The sequence below is a fragment of the Zalophus californianus genome, chromosome 11, assembly GCF_009762305.2.
Source record: "Zalophus californianus isolate mZalCal1 chromosome 11, mZalCal1.pri.v2, whole genome shotgun sequence".
NCBI classification, from domain to species: domain Eukaryota; kingdom Metazoa; phylum Chordata; class Mammalia; order Carnivora; family Otariidae; genus Zalophus; species Zalophus californianus.
Genome location: NC_045605.1, coordinates 70,044,088 through 70,061,573, shown reverse-complemented (window position 1 = coordinate 70,061,573; position 17,486 = coordinate 70,044,088). Strand labels below are relative to the sequence as shown.

Below are 17,486 nucleotides of genomic sequence, written 5' to 3'. Positions count from 1 at the left end.
GAGTAGAGAAATAAGGAAAATTCTGGGAAGATGGCCGTCATGACAGCAATTTTTAAATCTCTCTAAATCCCCACATGAGAAACTGACAAACAACAAAGATAACAAAGCCAAAACCCTATGGATAAAATTTACAACAAAACTAGATAATAAAACATCCCCACAAACCTCAAAATACAAGCAGGTGCGGACAGCTACAAGACCTGCTAGGAGTTATCTGTCTGAAAGGAAAGAGGAAGCAGTGGGGTGGTGTCTGATGAATATGAGAGAGGAGAGCCCTGCCCCTATAGTCACTGGGTATTTACTGGAAAACATAGCATGACCATTCAAGAATAGTCACTGAACTAGAAGGGGATTTGGCTCTCCAATATCAGGTGAGTGCCAGGCACCCACGAAGAATTCTCAAAACTGACCCAGCAGGAATCTCTTCTCTAACAAAGTGCCATATGGAGAAGAAATTTCTGGAAGCAAAATCAGAATTGAGCAGGACCAGGACCTCAGAGACAAAGGTGAGCGATTCATGGAAGGGGTGGTGGTGGAGTTGGAACTCTCAGAAAACAGATCACCTGACTTTGAACCTTACATGAAAACAAAGCTGGAGCTATATGGATTGAGAACAGCCTCCCTGCACCCTGTCTCCCTCTAAAAGTTCATGAAAACTAATTTCATGTAAAAATAAGCAACACAAAAATTACTGAAGTCTCATCCCATGCATAATCATTTTAAAAAGAGAATAAATAACAAAATAATATCCCTACAATGAGAAAATACCAGGAAAATAGTCTCACAAAACAGAAGGAAACATAATGTACTAGTTCAAAATGAATTTAAAATTTTTAAAAATGATGTAAGATGTGAAAGAGAAGCACAAAACCTCAGAAAGGAGATATCTTAAATAAGAAAAGAATTAGACATAAACAGGAAATGTCATCTTTGAAACAAGATTAAACAAGAAGAAAACGTGGGATAATGCCTTAAGAAAATCAAATGCAAAAAAGAAAAAAAATGTTTTAAATTTTTAAAAAAATGAAGAAAGAGCTAAAAATAGATTTGTGAGAAAGTGACAAAGATTAAGGATGGGCAAAGAAGATCGGACATAACATACAATAAGAGTTCCAGAGAGGGGTGCCTAGGTGGCTCAGCCGGTTGGACATCCAACTCCTGATTTCAGCTCAGGTCTTGATCTCAGGGTCATGAGTTCAAGCCCTGCCTTGGGCCCCACGCTGGGTGCGGAGCCTACTTAAAAAACAGAGAGAGAGAGAGAGAGAGAGAGAGAGAGAGAGAGAGTTCCCTAGGGAGGAACCCAAAACACAGCAACAAAATACATGTGAAAAGCTATGAGCTGGGAGAATGTTCCTGGAAAAAAAATATTGTTTCAACTATATATTGAAAAGGCATACTCTGTACATGAAAGCAAACATACACATATTCTAGTAAGATTACTGGACTTTTAAAAAGGAAGACAGGAAATCCTTTGTTACTTGTAGGGAACAAAAAATTTATGCTATCATCAGTTTGGTTTGTTTCTTTTTGTGTGTGTGAGGACAACACTTTATACTAGAAAAAAAAAGTAGAGTGACTTTTTTTTTAATAGAGAAATAAAATGTGAGCCAAAGACCTTATATTCAGCCAAAATGACTTTCGAGTATGAGGTGAGCAGGAAGTGACGCCAGCACCAGCATGTTGGAGGACAGTCATTCGAGATCTTGGATACTGGACACTAATTCACACAGATGATGAATGAAAAGGGACAAAGATGAACCCCCAATTTTTCACTTGAGCAGAGGATAGACAGGAGAAACAAGTTCAGAAGACAGCTCAGTTTGAGGCATGTTGAGCCCAGTGGGCCCATTTCTTCCTTGGAGTCCAGTCCCTCTCTCTGGACTGTCCTCACGCAGCACTTCATTCCAGAAACATCCAGGCACTCCCAGCATCCACGCAGGGTGTGCGGCCCACACACTCACACAAATCCCACCCTGAATGCTCATTCAGTCCTTGGTGCCCACTACGTGTGCAGATTGTTCTAGCTGCTTGGGGTACACTGGTGAGCAAAACAAACATCTCTGCCTCTCCCCCTAGAGCAGGGGGCAGTAAATATAATAATAATAAATACAATGAATGAAAAAGGATAGAATATGTTAAAAGCAGACCATTTCTCTCTGAGTTAGAGTAAGTATGGATGAGATTGTTGCTGCAGGAGGCAGCGAGGTAACTGCCATTTTCAACAAATGGTCAGGCTCGCTGAGAGAGTCCTGGGCAAAAGCTTCCGGGCGGTGGGAGTATTGAGCACGTTGAGATATGGGTACTGAGCAATCCAGGCAGAGGGACCGGAGTGTGCAAAGGCCCTCCTTGGGAGTATGCCTGATTTATTTGAGAAATGGTAGGGAGATCAATGTGGCTGGAGCAAGGGAACAATGAGTAGGACATGAGCTCTGATCTAGGCTAGATCACACGGGGCCTTGGGAGCCACTGTGAGCACTCCAGGTTTCCCCTGCGTAAAGAGGAGCATTCTTCCCCAGCATCGAAGGAATCTTGTCACCAGATGTCAGCTGGGTCCGCCTAACCCCTACGCCTCTCTACAACCCAACCTGGAAGGCTGCCTCACTAGGGGCTTTGTAAAAACAACACATCGATTCATTTAGTGTGACTTAACCTCGCTCTGCAGTGAATTGTAAACTGTTTACTAAACAGTTAATTTAAGCACAATTATTTACGCAACAAGCTATAAATAATTTACAATGTGGTTAGGGTATTAACTTCTAACCCCTCCTCACTAAGGCCCTGGTGAGGCCCCAGCTACTTGGGGCTAGAGGAAATGTTGCTTCTCTGATCTTACTCAAATCTTCCAATGTTTTCATTGCCCTGCTTCGGATCCACCCTGAATCCCACACTGAGCTGCATTGGCACGGGCCCTTCCATGCACTAGGTCTTTGCAACTCTCCATCCCTAACTGCTCCAAGTTCACGTTGCCAGTGGAGAGCCTTCATGGCATGTGGTGTTGGGCAGCTCGCAGAAGTCCTGTTTCTAGCTTGCAACTGACCCATGTGGGCAATGCTGGAACCAGGAAGGAGGCTTTCTCCCCTACAGTGGACTCTGCAAAATGGCTCTTGCACCCACTTATTATGCTGGGGTTGGTCTCTTTCCCTGTGTGATCTCTGTGTTCTTGGCCATCTCTGGGGCAGATGGCTCCATGCTGTAGCACGGGAAAGAGTTTTCAGATTGTCTTCCAGAAACCCCCACTTCCATTACTCACCCTACCCACTTTGATATATGTGTCCCCTAGCATTTTCTGTTCATTAAACTGTCCGGTATAACATGGTAAGAGAGAGTTAATCCTACATTTCAGGTATTTCCAGATATTTCCAGGAGTATGGGTTAGGGGGAATGAGGCCGGCCAATATATCCTGAGGCTAACAACTAGGAATAATTAGTGAAGGGGGCATGGTAATGCCACTAAGTCACTTTGCCCCATCCATTTCTCCAGGTTGTGGCCTTCTATGGGAGGGTCTGAAGGCAGGGAAGAGAGCTGACCACTCTAAATATTCAACTTAAAAAAAACCTAGCATAGTTCCAAGCATGTTATAAAGAAAACTTTGAGTACCTTGCTTGAGCCAAGCATGCATCAAATGCTTGCACATATGATCCCTGTCTTGGATTCACAGAAACACTATTTAGTATGCCCATTTTACAGAGGAGGGAAAATTGAGGCTCAGAGAGGTCAATGGCAGAGCCTAAACATCACTCCAGGTCTGCTAACTCCAAAGCCCACGTCCTCACCACCCACCCCCCAGTCTGTCCAGGACCCCGGTGGAGTGAGTTGTTGTTTCAGAAAGCCAAGGAACATGAATTTGGCTCCAGGTAACTATTTCCAGTCCAATAAGCCAGTATGCTCGTTTGACAACTGCCCACACTCTGATGACTCAGAGCCTATCTTGTTAACTCTGTCAAACTCGGGCAGTTTAGATGTGCCCCAGGGAGAAGGTGGTGCCAATTAACATTCCCTGGCCTTTCATTAACTCAGGAATGACTCATTTTTAACCTCTTAAAAGGCTCCATGTGTGTCTCAGCATTGCCAGCCTACGTAGGAGAGCCGGGATGAGCCGGGATGACGGTACTGACAGCAAAAACACCTGATGACACACCATCCCCCGGGGCCCCTTCCCACCTCCGCCTCTTCATCAATGCGCACTCACGATCACGACACTTGCCTCCCTGGAGTCACAGTCCCCTGACCTGCCTTCCCCCTCATTCCCAACCTCTGTCCCAGCCACATGGAGTTCTCTCAGTCCCTCTGCCGTGACTTCCAGCCCCCCCAGCCTCTGCACAGGCTGGCCCCTCTCTCCCCATCTCCTCTTCACCTTGCCAATGCCCATTCACCCCTGAAATAGGTTGCTCCGACTCCAAGGGGAGCTTATGCCCCACCTGTCCCACGGGTCTGTAGCGCTCTATCGTTCCCCCATTGTGACGCCGGCCTTGATTGCTTCACTACTGGATTCCTATCTGCTTCATCCACTGGGCTCTAAGGGCGGGGCTCATGTCTGTCATGAGCTCCCTACGTGGCACCCTGGCACAGGACCTGGTACATTGAGGACGCTCAGGGTATGTTTATGGAACTGAACTAGGAATCCAAAGGGAATAATAATAACCAGTACTGTGGTGCGGCCTCACTGGCTCGGGGTGAAGGGCAAGATAAAACCCCGAATCATTACTGCCAACCTTTATGAAGCCTGGGCTTCGTGCCAACTCTCATGTGGATGGCTTCATGGGTATTATCTTATTTGTTTCTCATAATGACCCTATGAGGAGGACATTCTTATTGTCTTATGTTTACAGTTAAAGAAACTGAAGCTTGGAGAGGGAAAGTAAACTATCTAACATTCCCCGCTGGTAAGGGGCAGAGTCTGACTCTGAACCCAGCCCATCACACTCTAGACCTCGCATGCTTAAGTGCTACTCCAGGCTTTAGGAAAGGTCGGGCCCTGTCCAAATGGCATGTTTAGCACTGTCAGGTAAAAATTATAAATGCATTCGCACACACACAAGTTCAGCATTAGCCTGCCCTCAACCTTCACAGCTCTCCCACAGGACCTGATGTGTAGACTGAAAAGGGTTTAGCTTTGTCTTTCCCATTCTGCTCTCCTTCCTTTAAGGAGAGTATTTTCATTTGCCAAAGTGGAATGTTTAGGAGAATTCACAGATCGAATGTGTCAGTTGCCATCCTGGTACCTCTGCATAGTTCTGGAAAATGCTGTTGACAGTAGACAAATCACCACTAGAGGGTTTTCCAAGAGCCAGTCTACACTGTGGGCAAAACTCTGTAGATTCAACAGCCTCCAGTCCCCACCACTAGGTCCCCATTGCCTCCACCACACCATCGCTCCACCTCCAAGCCTCAGGCTCTGACCAAGGTTCTCTATCCCCAGTAGTGGGCAGACTCTGAGGACCAAAGATCCTTCATCTTGGGGGTCCACGTGTGGAGCTGCCCTCCAAAAGGGCCCCTACAGGCAGAGGCCAGAAGTTGCCTGTCCCTTCAAGCCCCACAGCTGGCGTGTGCTAGGGCCAGGCCTAGAGCCCTGATGTCCTAGTGCTTTCTGTGTACCTGCTCACCAGCCTGTCCTAGGAGCTGAGGACAAAACTAACCAGGAGGAAATTCCAGCACTCACAGAGCTCGGCTGAGACCCCAAACAGGCAAGAAAGCACCAGGAATCCACTCTAGTGGTAATTCCGACAGCAGCTAACGTGCAATGAGCCGGGCAATGTTGTAAGCCTTCTCTATGCATTATCTCTTTTATCCACTGCCCACCCCTGCAATCTAAAAGAGAAAACTATTATTGCCCCCATTTACAGATGGGGAGACTTCTATCAGAAGAGGTCACATGGTGAGTTAAGTGGTAGAGCCATTACTCAGACCCAGTCTGTGTCTCTACTCTTATCAACTAAACACCACACGGTCAGCACGAAGCCATCAAGAAGCTGTGAGCAGGATGGCGGAGGACCACAGGAGACAGAGGGCCTGACTTGGCCTGGGAATATGTACACAAAGGAAATGACATTTGCCCTGGTTCTTAGAGAAGAGGAGTTGGCCAGGCTGACAAGGGCAAAAAGACCTCCACACAAATGTGAAAAAGCCTAGAGGCATAAAAATAGAAATAGGCCAAGGAGTTTCACTGGACTCAAGCATGGGTGTGTCTCTGCCCCTGTGGCCAGGAAGGGCCTAAAGGGAGAGATAGAAGCCAGGTGATCAAAGACCCGGACTTGATTAGGAATTTGGACTTAATCTTAAAGACAATTTGGAGCCACTAAAAACACTGTAGAGCAGGGCAGCGACATCATTGTGCAGAGAGTTAGCAGAAACTGGACCAGAGCAAGGTTAACTACAAGACCGAAGGCTGACCTACCTGGAGCTGGTGGGCATAAAGCAGAGAGAGGATAGAAGCGTGAACTTGGCAGTAACACAGGAGAGGAAGTGGCTGGTCTGGGAAGGAGAGGAGACGATGTGAGGGTGAAGGAGGAAAAGGAGCAAGGCTGGCTCCTGGGTGTCTGGTCTGGGTGAGGTAGAAAACCCACGCAGGGAAGAGCTAGTTCTCATTTTGCTTGGTTCTAGGGCGAGGCATGATGACAAGCGGGATACACAAGGCCACAGCAGATGGGGGGCCCAGGCCCTACAGAGAGGTCCATTAAGGACGCCCCAAGCTTTCCCGGAGAGGAGACTAGGCCTGGTGAACCCGGTATGGCCCCACCACAAGCCAGTCCACTCCCAGCCTTGGCCACCATAATGAGCCACATAATGAGCTGCTCTTCTCAATTTTGGAGTCTAGGGACTGCAGCTCATTAAGGTTTGGACTGCATTAGTGCTGAGCATCCCATAATTGCATAGCTCGCCTGACTCTCTGTCATTAGCTCTCATCTCCCTGGGCTCCACCTCTCCTATTGGATTTGCTGATTGACCCCAACATAGAAAGTCTGGCTATACAAGGCAGCCCTCGCTGTGTAGTGGGGACTGCCTGCTGGCCCTGAACCTCACAACTCCCAGTGGTTCAACCATCCTCAGCCCTAAACTACGAGCTGCCATTTCCCTACGGAAATCTTTCCTCTGCAAGTCCAAACGACTGATCTGATTACTCACACAGAGGAAGGGAACTGAAAATCGAGGTCAAAGCAGATGGGCTGGCAACAAGTCACATTCCCTTCATGGTGGAAAACCACCACAGTCAGGACGGGGTAGGGTCTCTGGCCAAGGAGCCTGAAGGGCCAGGGGCCAGGACTGGAATTGGATTTTCTGTCTCCATCACGAACTGGAATCTGAGCCTGATGCTGTCAAGATTGCCCCCGTGCCTGGGGAGCAGGGAGGGCATTGCAGACAGTGAATGGGACTCCCAGGAGCCCTCCCCGTTCTCACCAGAGCCCCGGAGAGAAACGGATGCCTGCTCCCTGAGTAACCCCCTTGTTCTCTGATGGCGGCTTTCCTGGACATCTGGAAGAAGGTGACCAAAGCCTAAAATCTGGGTTTTCTGCAGTCTGGCAGATTCCAAACACAAAGCCAGATGTAACCACAATCATCTCAACATACCAGGGTACTGGTAGGATGATTTTTTTTTTAAGCTGGAATTATCCAGGGTGGAGTTGGAATAGGGGAAGGGAAGAGTGTAGTCTCATACCAAGAAATTGCAGTATGAAACAATGGGCCCCCTAAACTGTTCCTAAGTCAGGGGGAATTAACTACCCACTCAGCAAGCAGGGAGGCTTATCAAAAATAGAGCACCTTCGTGTACCAAGTGCTCTTTCCTTCGGCCCCTAACAGCACAATGATGGTTGGAGAGCACCATCCCCATTTTATGGATGTAGAAAGAAGCTTAGAAGCATTACATGACTTGTCTAAGACCTCACTGCTAATAGTCCTAATAAAGTTAACATGGATCAAGTGTTTATTACATTCTGGGCTCTGTGCGAAGGGCTTGATTCAATCTTAATTCCTCACTTAACCTTCAGAATAATTCCATGGGGTCCATGTAACTGAGATTTGGTAGGTTAAATGACTTGGCCAAGGTTACACACTGGATAGGTAGAAATAAGAATCCAGGCAATCTGAGACCAGAGTGGCTATGATTATGCTATGCTCTTTGATATCTTCAGCAATTGAGCTGATATTCAAACCCTCAAATGTACAGCCAGCGCCCTCTGTACTATGGTAGACTAACCTTCCATGACGTATTGATACCTTTTTAAAACTTATAATCATTAAAGACAATGGCGTGTCCAGTCATGTTTCAAACCCTTGCCCCATTTCTTTCTGGGAGAGAACTGGATGCATGTTGTTTGAATTCAGGACAGAACAGTGGCCCACTGACCCCATCATCACATACCTCTGACAAGTTTGCACCGGAAGGACTATCAGAGCAGGGAAGCCAGGGAGACTATGCAAATGAGGAGGGAGTGACCCTCTCAGGATTTCCAGCTGCAAAGGGGTCCCCTCCTACCCCTCCTTGCCCTGCCTCTGCTTCTGTCTCTTAGACGGCCCCCTTCAGTCATCAAAGCCCATCACTGGGGAAAGGTAGCTGTGCCTGACCCTTCAGATACCAAAGGGAACATTTTTTCCCAGCTCAGCAGACCCACGCCCTGACCCCCAGCTGCTCCTACCAGTTCCTCATCCCCAGCTAACCTGACTGGCCTGGCCATCCAATGCTCCCCCAAAACACTGGGGGTTAATAGTTTATGGAAATCTGTGCCTAGAGTCTTGTTGGCTCATTTTAATCTCTTTTCACTTAGAATGGAACTTTATTCCTTCAAAGTCCGGGATTTGGATTCCTTTGCCTTACCCTAGTCTACCCACTGGGTGGAGAGTTTTCTGCAAAAAGAACACTTCACTATGCCAAGAACACTTGGTAATGGACTCCAAACTTTACCGAGCACCCCAATGTGCCAGGCACTAGGCGAGGTGCTGGGATTACAGAGGGGGTCTGGTGAGAGGAGTGTCTCCAGGGGGGTAGGACCTTGCGCAGTGACACATTCCCAGCACCCAGCACAGCACCTGGCACGTCATAGGCATTGACAAGTGCTTACGGAATGAGGAAACGAATGAATGTAAATAAGGAATTATGGCTCATTGGGCTACATATGGCACTGTGAGGCACGCAGAAAGAATTGTGGGAGCAGAGAGAAGGGAGGCTTAGTCCAAGTTATGATATCTGAGAAAGCTCCCCAGGCCAACACTGGAAGGGTGCCTTCGAGTTCTTCAGGAGAAGAAGCAGAGTTGGAGGATGATGGGGTTTCTGACAGAAGAAACAGCTTATACAAAGGAGTGGAGGCACGGGACCACATGCTGGGAACGTGGCAAATCCTAAGTGTAATCAGAGGTGTGGAAATGGAGTCAAAAGCAAGGACTTCAAATTATAAAGCATGTTGGAGTGCTGGGGTTCATGGGTTTATCTGTCTTCTATGCCACCAAATCAGAGCACCCTATTCCCCTATAGAACATTTCTCTTGGATACACCAAGGGGCTTCCATAAAATCTGAACAGGGCATACCCTTGGATGTTGGAAGGGGCTCCCACGCTAGTATGTCTTGCAGTTTCCATCCCAGCTTCAAGGCAAACACTAGACCTCTTTGCGCATTTCACAGGAAGGAATGAGAAGATCTTGTTTTGGTCAGTGGGATTGCTTTCCCAGCCCTAGGCACTAAAGGGTGATATTTTTATCCAGAAAAGGGGACAGACTATCCAAAACTCATTCACAAACTCCTAGCGTATTAGAACTGGAAGGGTCCCTGGGGAAACTTTTGCCTACTTCCTCATCTTCAGAAGAAACTAAAGCTCAAAGAGGAAGAAGGATTGTCCAATGACACACAGCAGATTAGTGAAGGGTCGGGGCTGGGAAGGAAAGAAGGAGGGAGGGAGGGAAGGAAGGAAGGTAGGAGGGAGGGAGAGAGGGAAGCCTCTGGTTTCTAGTCCATGCTCCCCACTGCAGTGTATTCTCCTGCACGAGATTTAATGATGAAATTGCAGACTTTTTTTCCAGTAAACATAAAACCAAAGACTAAAAATATTTCTGAATTACTTTTCTTTAGAAGAAAAAAAAAAAATCTCTCTCCAGCTCTCTGACTCCATCAACCAATTAAATCTTTGGCTTCCACTCAGAAAGAGGCTTTAAATTAATCAAGATAAAACTAGCTTACTCTTTCCCTCCAAGCAGCAACTTTCTACCAAAAAGAATGAGAGTAGTTTGCTGGAGACAGGAGTGTCTTGGGGAAAGGAACAAAATCCAAGCCATTTAATTTAACTTCTCACACTCACCTGAGACTCCTCAGCCATTTGTCATTCATTCATCAAAATTCTATTAAATATTTATTCATTCAACAACCACTCTTTGAGCTCCTACTGTGTACATTCTAATCACAGGAGCATAGCTATGAATCAGAACATAATTCGGCCCTCAGGACATGGACATTTATCACTGAGTAGGGTGATGACATTTACATAAATCATCACCCCACAACCCAGGGAAAATTACCCAAAGTAAATTCCTAGTCCAAAGTAAATTTCATCTGAATGAATGAGTGAATGAATGAAACTGGTGTCTACTACAGATCACTGCCACATGAGAATTCCACTGGGGCTAGGACATAGCACTTCTAGAAACAGCTTAAGGATTAGTTCAGAAAAGGCAGGACTACACAGATGGGAAGGTGGGGGCCTGAAGAGTATTTTGAGAGCTCCATTCCCTTCTCTGAGCCTCAGTTTCCCCACCATCATGATGGGATCTGAGGAAACTTCCAGCACTAACATTCGATAATTCTCTGAGCCCAGTTCCCAGCACTGTATGGAAATTTAAACCCAATCTCTCTTCCTAAAAATAACTATTGAATCATTGTCCCTCTGCCTTCTCAAGGTCATGCCTGTGTCTCTGTGGATTTCTCTTGGGAGATGAGAGAAGTGAGGGAATTCGATTCTAACTTTGATTGGCCTTCCTTTCTGTTTAAACAAGAGAAAAAATATCCAATTATCCCATTGACAATTACAGTCTGCACATTTCACCGCAGGCATAGAAAACAGGCCAGCAACAGAAAACCAGCCACAGACCAGGGGTGCACACATGCAAGCCATTATCTACTTGGAGACAGGCTGGCCTGTGGTGGCCCCCAGTGGCTCAGAAGCTGGATGGCTCCTCGCCAGCAGGCCAGGCCATCTGGGAGGCCGCTTGCCATTAACTGCAGCAGCACCCACCCTAACTCATCTCAAACTTCGGGCTGAACAGAAAGCAGGTGAGAAAGTGAGTCACTGACAGTGAGCGATCTCAAACCAAAGACCCGAGTTGTATGCTTGTATACATGCAGGCCTGATCAGGTCAAGAGATACATCAGTGAGTCCCACGAGGGAAGGGACCATGTCCATTTTGGTCACCAACATGTCCTTAAGCACACAAGCATCACACAAGGCGCATGATCTGCACGCAAGACATACAGGTAGAAAAATTTTGTGGAAGGCTAATGAGTAAACAACTACCTGAATGAATGAGGGAATGGTTTGTTTATGTGATGGCCCCAAGAACACTGTGGAAAAGAGATAGGATAGAGTATTGGCCAGCACTCAGGCTCAAGCATCATCTGGAAACATCTATCCAAGCTCTACTCCTTATAAGCTCTGACCTTGGGCAAGCCTCAGTTTCCTCATGGGGCAGATGTTTGTGCTGCTCAGATTCCCCTTTAAGGAAGGACTTGTTGCCTCCAGCTGCTGGGAGTATCATTAGCTAAAAGCCTCCAGCCGTCAGGCCCTCAGACTGTCTCAGAGCCACCTCATCTAAGGTCATGCCCTGCCCACAGCTGCCCACTTGAAAGACATATCAAGTGGGACGTGAATGAAGGCCCTGGCCACCCTGGCCACCCTGGCCAATGAACAAAACCATGATTCCAAAGCTCCCTGTGAGGGTAGCTGAAGTCATTCAGCTCCTCTTCTCCCTCCCCGAGTCCTCCTTCTGTCCTCTCCCCCCACCCCAGGTGCTGGCCCCAAAGGCACTCCCTAATAACCATCCTGAACTCGCAACTCCATCCCAAAGGCTGCCTCCCAGGGAACACAACCTGTGACCCATCATTTGCAAAAGAGCGATAATAACCCGCACACAGAATGCCATCTGACAGGCAGGTTCAGTGGGAGCCAAGGTCACACAGCCGGTAGGGAGTAGCGCTGGGACTTGAGTCCAAGTCTGATTCCAAGGCCTATATGCTTTCAACCCCTTAGATCCACATTATCGTTTCCAAGAGTAGGGTTTTGTTCTTTGGCTTATTTATTGTTTTTAAAGCTGAAAGGTTTCCCGGAGATTCAGATAAAGTTGGAGTTGAGAACCCTAACACTCCCTCTCTTATCACCCACGCCGATTCAGCATGGGATCCCAGCCCCTGACCTGGGACGCCAGAGTGCCCTGCCCTCTACTTTCTCCCGGGAGCCCGCACCTAGATACGTCTTTTCTGATGCTATTTATTCATAAGGGTCTCAAATACCAAAGGCCTAACACATATGAGTCACCCAAGCTGCTGGCTGACCCCACGCAACTTGACAGTATTTATTTATTTTGCATATTGAAGTGAACAATGGCACTTCAGAGTGAAATTCAGTTTCAGAGGAACACAGCAGAGAGAAGTCAATTATCTGGCATTAATTATTTATGTGGGGACAATAACCATGGTGTTATTCCTCACTCTAGAGGCCTCTAGAGCTTGGAACAAGAGGAAAGAAGAGGTGGCTGCTATTATCTGTCCACAGTGCAGCATTGCATTGGATAAATTAACCCCTCTGATATCCCGTGAATACACATAAGCCTTCTTTGTGAACATGGTTCATGCACCTGCCCCCAGAACACAATTAATAGGCTGGTAGGCCCAGGGATTGCATTTCCCCAATATTCTGGCCAGGCCAGGCTCTGAATATATTAAAGGAACTAGCACCTTCTCTCTGCTCCCCACCCTGCCCTATCAGAACTTTAGGGCTGAAGAAGTTCTAAGCAAACCTCTTCTCAGATTGCAGCTTTGTGGCCAGCTAGAACTCTTGGGGTCACATTAGTCCAAGCTTTTCCTCCCAAGGTGTGTGTGTATAATATCAGTTAGAAACCCTAGTTTGCCTCCAAAAGAATACTAATCAAATTTCTAAATCATTGCCATGTAATTTAACTTCCTTGTATCCTTAAAACTTCTGAGGAGATTGTAAGTGGGGGAGAGAGAGAGAGTGTGTGTGTGGTTCCCCAACGCAGAAAGGGTCTGATCTACCTTTGCCCCAATTCTCTACCCCAGGGACCCAGTCCTCATCTGGAGAGCTTAACATTGATGGAGTGGTTCCTGTGTGCAGGCAGATGCTTTATACATATTATCTGAAATTCTCATTACAACCCAATGATGTAAGTATAAATATCCCCATTTCATAGATGAAGAAACTAAAGCCCAAGGTCACAACTAATAAAGCAGCAGAACCAAGAATTAAGCTGAGGCCATCCTGACTCCTAACCACTGTCCTAAACTGCTCTGTGACCACAGCTTCCCCACCCCCAGCATAGGTGCTGGTCTGACCATCCCAGGACCCATGAGGCTCTGAGGAGGTGTCCCAAAGCCCTATTGCGTTGGGTGAGGTCATCGAAAGTACATGGCCACCAGTTGACCTGTGCGCAGGACCCTGGCCATCAGAGGCTTCCCCCCCACCCACCCTGTCCTTGGAATGTGCATTCCACTTGCCTTCCCCACTCCCAGAGGTGGCACCAGGGGACAGAACCTTGAGATAGTGCTGGGATGCTGAGACCATCTGGATGGTATACACGACTGAACCCGCTTAAGGCCTCCGTATAAACTTTTAAGATTTGGTGGCAGGTGTGGAATCCACACGTCTTGCTGCCACTCAAGACGAGCACCATATGTAAGTTCCCTTGTCTGTTTAACCTGCTGCGCACCAGTCTGGAATGGCCCACCTGTTTCTTTGGTCTCTCCCTGCCCTCCACTTATAGAGGCTGGCTTCAGATTGCACCTGGGAAGCTCCCCAGGCGCTTCTGAACCAACACACTGCCCATCTGGTACGGAGGTACTGACCTACTGCCCGGTCTGGACAGGAGCCAGGAAGACTACGATTCCACTTCAACTAGAACAGCTCCGCTTTCTCCTGGCTTAAAATATTAAGCTGCTGGGAGTGACCGCTGGCGATTTCTTATTTTCTCAGTGAGGTCACTGGCCAGAAGGGGTCCGGAAAGGGATTTCTAGAAGACTGCCCTGAGATCACCTTCATGAAGAGCCACAGTGGACCGCTGCCATGCAGCAGGCACTCGATAAACAAGAGCGCCCCCTATGTAGCTTTCCCTGCGCGACAGACCCTTTGTACGCACTAACTCCTTCCGTTCACACATGAACCCAATGAAGTAGGTACTCTTTTCATCCCCGTTTTATATGTGAGGAACTGAAGGGCTGACAGGGTGTGAGAACTTGCACAAGGCCACACAGCTAGTAGGAGGTAGAACCTGACTTCGAAACCAGGCTGTCATGAGATCAAAGCTGATGACCACTGCTCACACCCCATGAAAGGCCTTCAGCTCTTCCAACACACGTGGATCCTGAAGGGTCTGCCTCTCACCATCTCTGAGCTCTGCCTAAGACACACCGTGTGGAAAGATATTTGGGCCCCCATATGATCCCTTATTCTCAGCATCAGGCTGCACAGAAAATTCCTAGCTATATCTCTAACAGTGTTTCCCATTCTAAGATGGCATGCACGAACTGTATGTCATACCCATAAACCTTGTTATAAGGATGACTTTGGGGGAGCAGACTGATGACCTCATAAAGGTTAACCCAGTACTAGTAGACTTTTAGCAAATAGTCAACATTTTTTCTGATTTTAAAAGCAACATACACTTAGAAATATATTCAAAAACCAAACAATATAGAAATGAACGATGTGATAATTCAGGTGGACAGGTGGTTAAGGATAGAATAAAGGTAAGATGTCAGTGATGCCTGTAATATGTAAAACAAAACATACAAAACAAAACAATGACTTAACAGTCTTGCAAGGGCTACTTGGATTCTGTTGCCTCAAAATGGCCCCATCAAAATGTCTCAGGAAAAAAAAAAAAAAGCAAGGCAGAAGTCCTGAGCACTCGATTACACAGCTCTTCCATAGATCAAACCTGCATGAGAATGACCAAAGAGCCTGGTGTGCCCAGGACTGAGGAATTTTCAAAGTCACAACTTTCAGGGCCAAAATCAGGACAGTCCTGGGGCAACCAGGACAGCTGGTCACCACGGATTCACTGCCTTGGTACTTTCCCCTTTGTTTCTGGTTCTGGCCTCCAGGACCAGCCAGGTCCCCACGGCCTTCAGCCATGTGAAGTCACCTCTGGGGCCCCTGTCTCTCCTTCTCACCTCATCATCTGGGCTTCAACTTCTGCTCAGTGTATTCCTGCCTCCTCCTCCCCACCTCTCTCCCCCAACCCAACTCAGGGAAATAAATATCCCCTAGGATCAGCTCTGTGCTCTGTTCCCTCCCTGGTGCCCTGCGAGAAGGAGAAGACGCCTAAGGGTAGACTGTCCTTTCAAAAAGCTCAGAGAGAGCCTTCCATAACCCCGAGTGCCCCCAAAGGCTCCAGCCTCCTGGCCCAGGTGGGATAGGGAGCCTCCCCTGGGGTCCCCTATCTTAGCAGAACACCCCATTCAATTATTTTTTCATTGTCTGCCTACACCTTAGACCCCAGCTCCTTGGGGGACTGGACATGCCTGATTCCTCCACGTCTCAGGGCCCAGTTCTGTCAGTATTTGCTGAGTCAACATGGCATCCCCAATACCTTGCCTTAAGCTTCCTCTCCAGGACAGTGCACAGAGAGGTGGGACCACCAGCAACTTCAAGATCCTGGAGCTGGGCCTCAGCCAGAGGCCAAATGGAGCAGGCCTGGCCCTAAGAGATGGACTTACCGCTGACCCGGCAGAGGGATGGCATCCAGGTGGCGGCCTCCAGGCAACGCCATCATGTTGATCCCAATCTGCAGCAAAGCCTGCCCACAGCAGTCGTGACCCTGGAAAAAGAGAGGGCAGGACCGGGTCAACGGATGCCCTGAGAGAAGAGGTACAATCACTTTTTCTCCTGGTTCCTGGCCCCAAGGAGCAAGGCAGGTATGGAGGAAAGGCCCCAGCACCCTCTTCTTTTTGAAAAAGTTTAGACTCCACTATCCTCACACAAGTAGTGTAGGACTTAGTCCTATGTCCCAAGCTCACTAGGAATCCCTACAGTCTTTTATCTCCCATTATCAAACATTTGCCTGATCCATCTTGTTTTGTACCAAATGTTGGGACACACAGACCAGCAAATATTGCATGGGATGTACTTATACTTTAAAAGTATCTATGTCTTATCTGAAATTCACATTTATGGGCCTCATGTATTATTTGCTAAATCTGGAAACTCTACATGCTAATTCTCCATAACCATCACAGCCCTGGGTTACTCACTTTTTGATTATGCCTGTGAAATGTGACTCTATAATGAGCATGGTGGTTGCTTCCCCAAATCCATTCCACTTCAGATGATATAATTTCACCCAAACTGCTAGTAACTGGTTCAGGAATAGGCATGGGACTCAATTTGGACCAATGAGCCATGACAGGACTGCTTCCAGAAAAAGTTTTCTTTCTCCTAACTGCAAACCACAAGGAGACAGTATCTCTCCCCTTGGACCTGAGTAAAGAAGCATGTCACTTCATTGCTGCTAGAGCTGTCTTGCAATCAAGAGAGGACCCAGCTGGGAGAATAAAGCTGGCGCGCAGAGAATAATAAATCTGGGTCCTTGATCCCCAAGCCACTGAATCAATGAACCCTGGAGTCTGGCCCATCCCTAGGCCTACCTATTATGTAAGATGAGAAAGTGGTTGTTGTTGAAAATGAAGGTTTTGTTAGTGGACAGCCAAAAGCAGCCTAACTGATAAAGGTAAACCAGGCTCTTAGGGGCCTCCAATCCCAGCACTGAGGACCCATCTGACTTGCCTGTGTCCCACAGATTGGACCAAGACAAAAGTGTCCTTCCACTTATTTGACTCCTCCTGTCACCTGTCCCTTCCTTGTTCCTACCTCTCTGCCTTCTCCTTCTCCAAGACAGTGAGGAAGCCCTCCCCGAGGAAAAGGGAGATTCTGTCACTTTTGCTGGGGTAGAGCAACACAGGAGAGGACTGGCCATCACCCAGCATGCCCTGAACTGGAGGACAGCAGATTTCACGACTTTCCGAGAAAACACAAGTATGAGCTTGTGGGAAGAGACAGTTAAGAATGGTAGGATAAGTCCGGAAAAATTAAACTCTTACTCCATGAGTACAAATAACCCTTGCGAGAAAAGAACGGAGGAGGACTTTAATTAACAGTGACATCGCTGGACATAAAGTACCCTTTATGATGCTTGGAATAAAGAAGCAGAGAGTCGATCTGGAAAGTATGGGAGCCAGGAGCTCAGAATAAACTAGGGCATTATGTAATTCCAGAGACT

At 47.4% G+C, this 17,486-nt stretch overlaps 1 protein-coding gene across 2 annotated transcripts in view; it reads right to left on the bottom strand.

The window, feature by feature from the left end:
• INSC (INSC spindle orientation adaptor protein) overlaps window positions 1–17,486 on the bottom strand; it is a 117,147-nt gene that overhangs the window by 70,409 nt on the left and 29,252 nt on the right. For both annotated transcript variants that reach the window (XM_027579772.1, XM_027579771.1), the window contains exon 2: window positions 15,928–16,028. In XM_027579772.1, coding sequence (XP_027435573.1) covers window positions 15,928–15,983 — 56 coding nt within the window. In that variant the 5' untranslated portion in view covers window positions 15,984–16,028. The remainder of the gene's footprint in view (window positions 1–15,927; window positions 16,029–17,486) is intronic.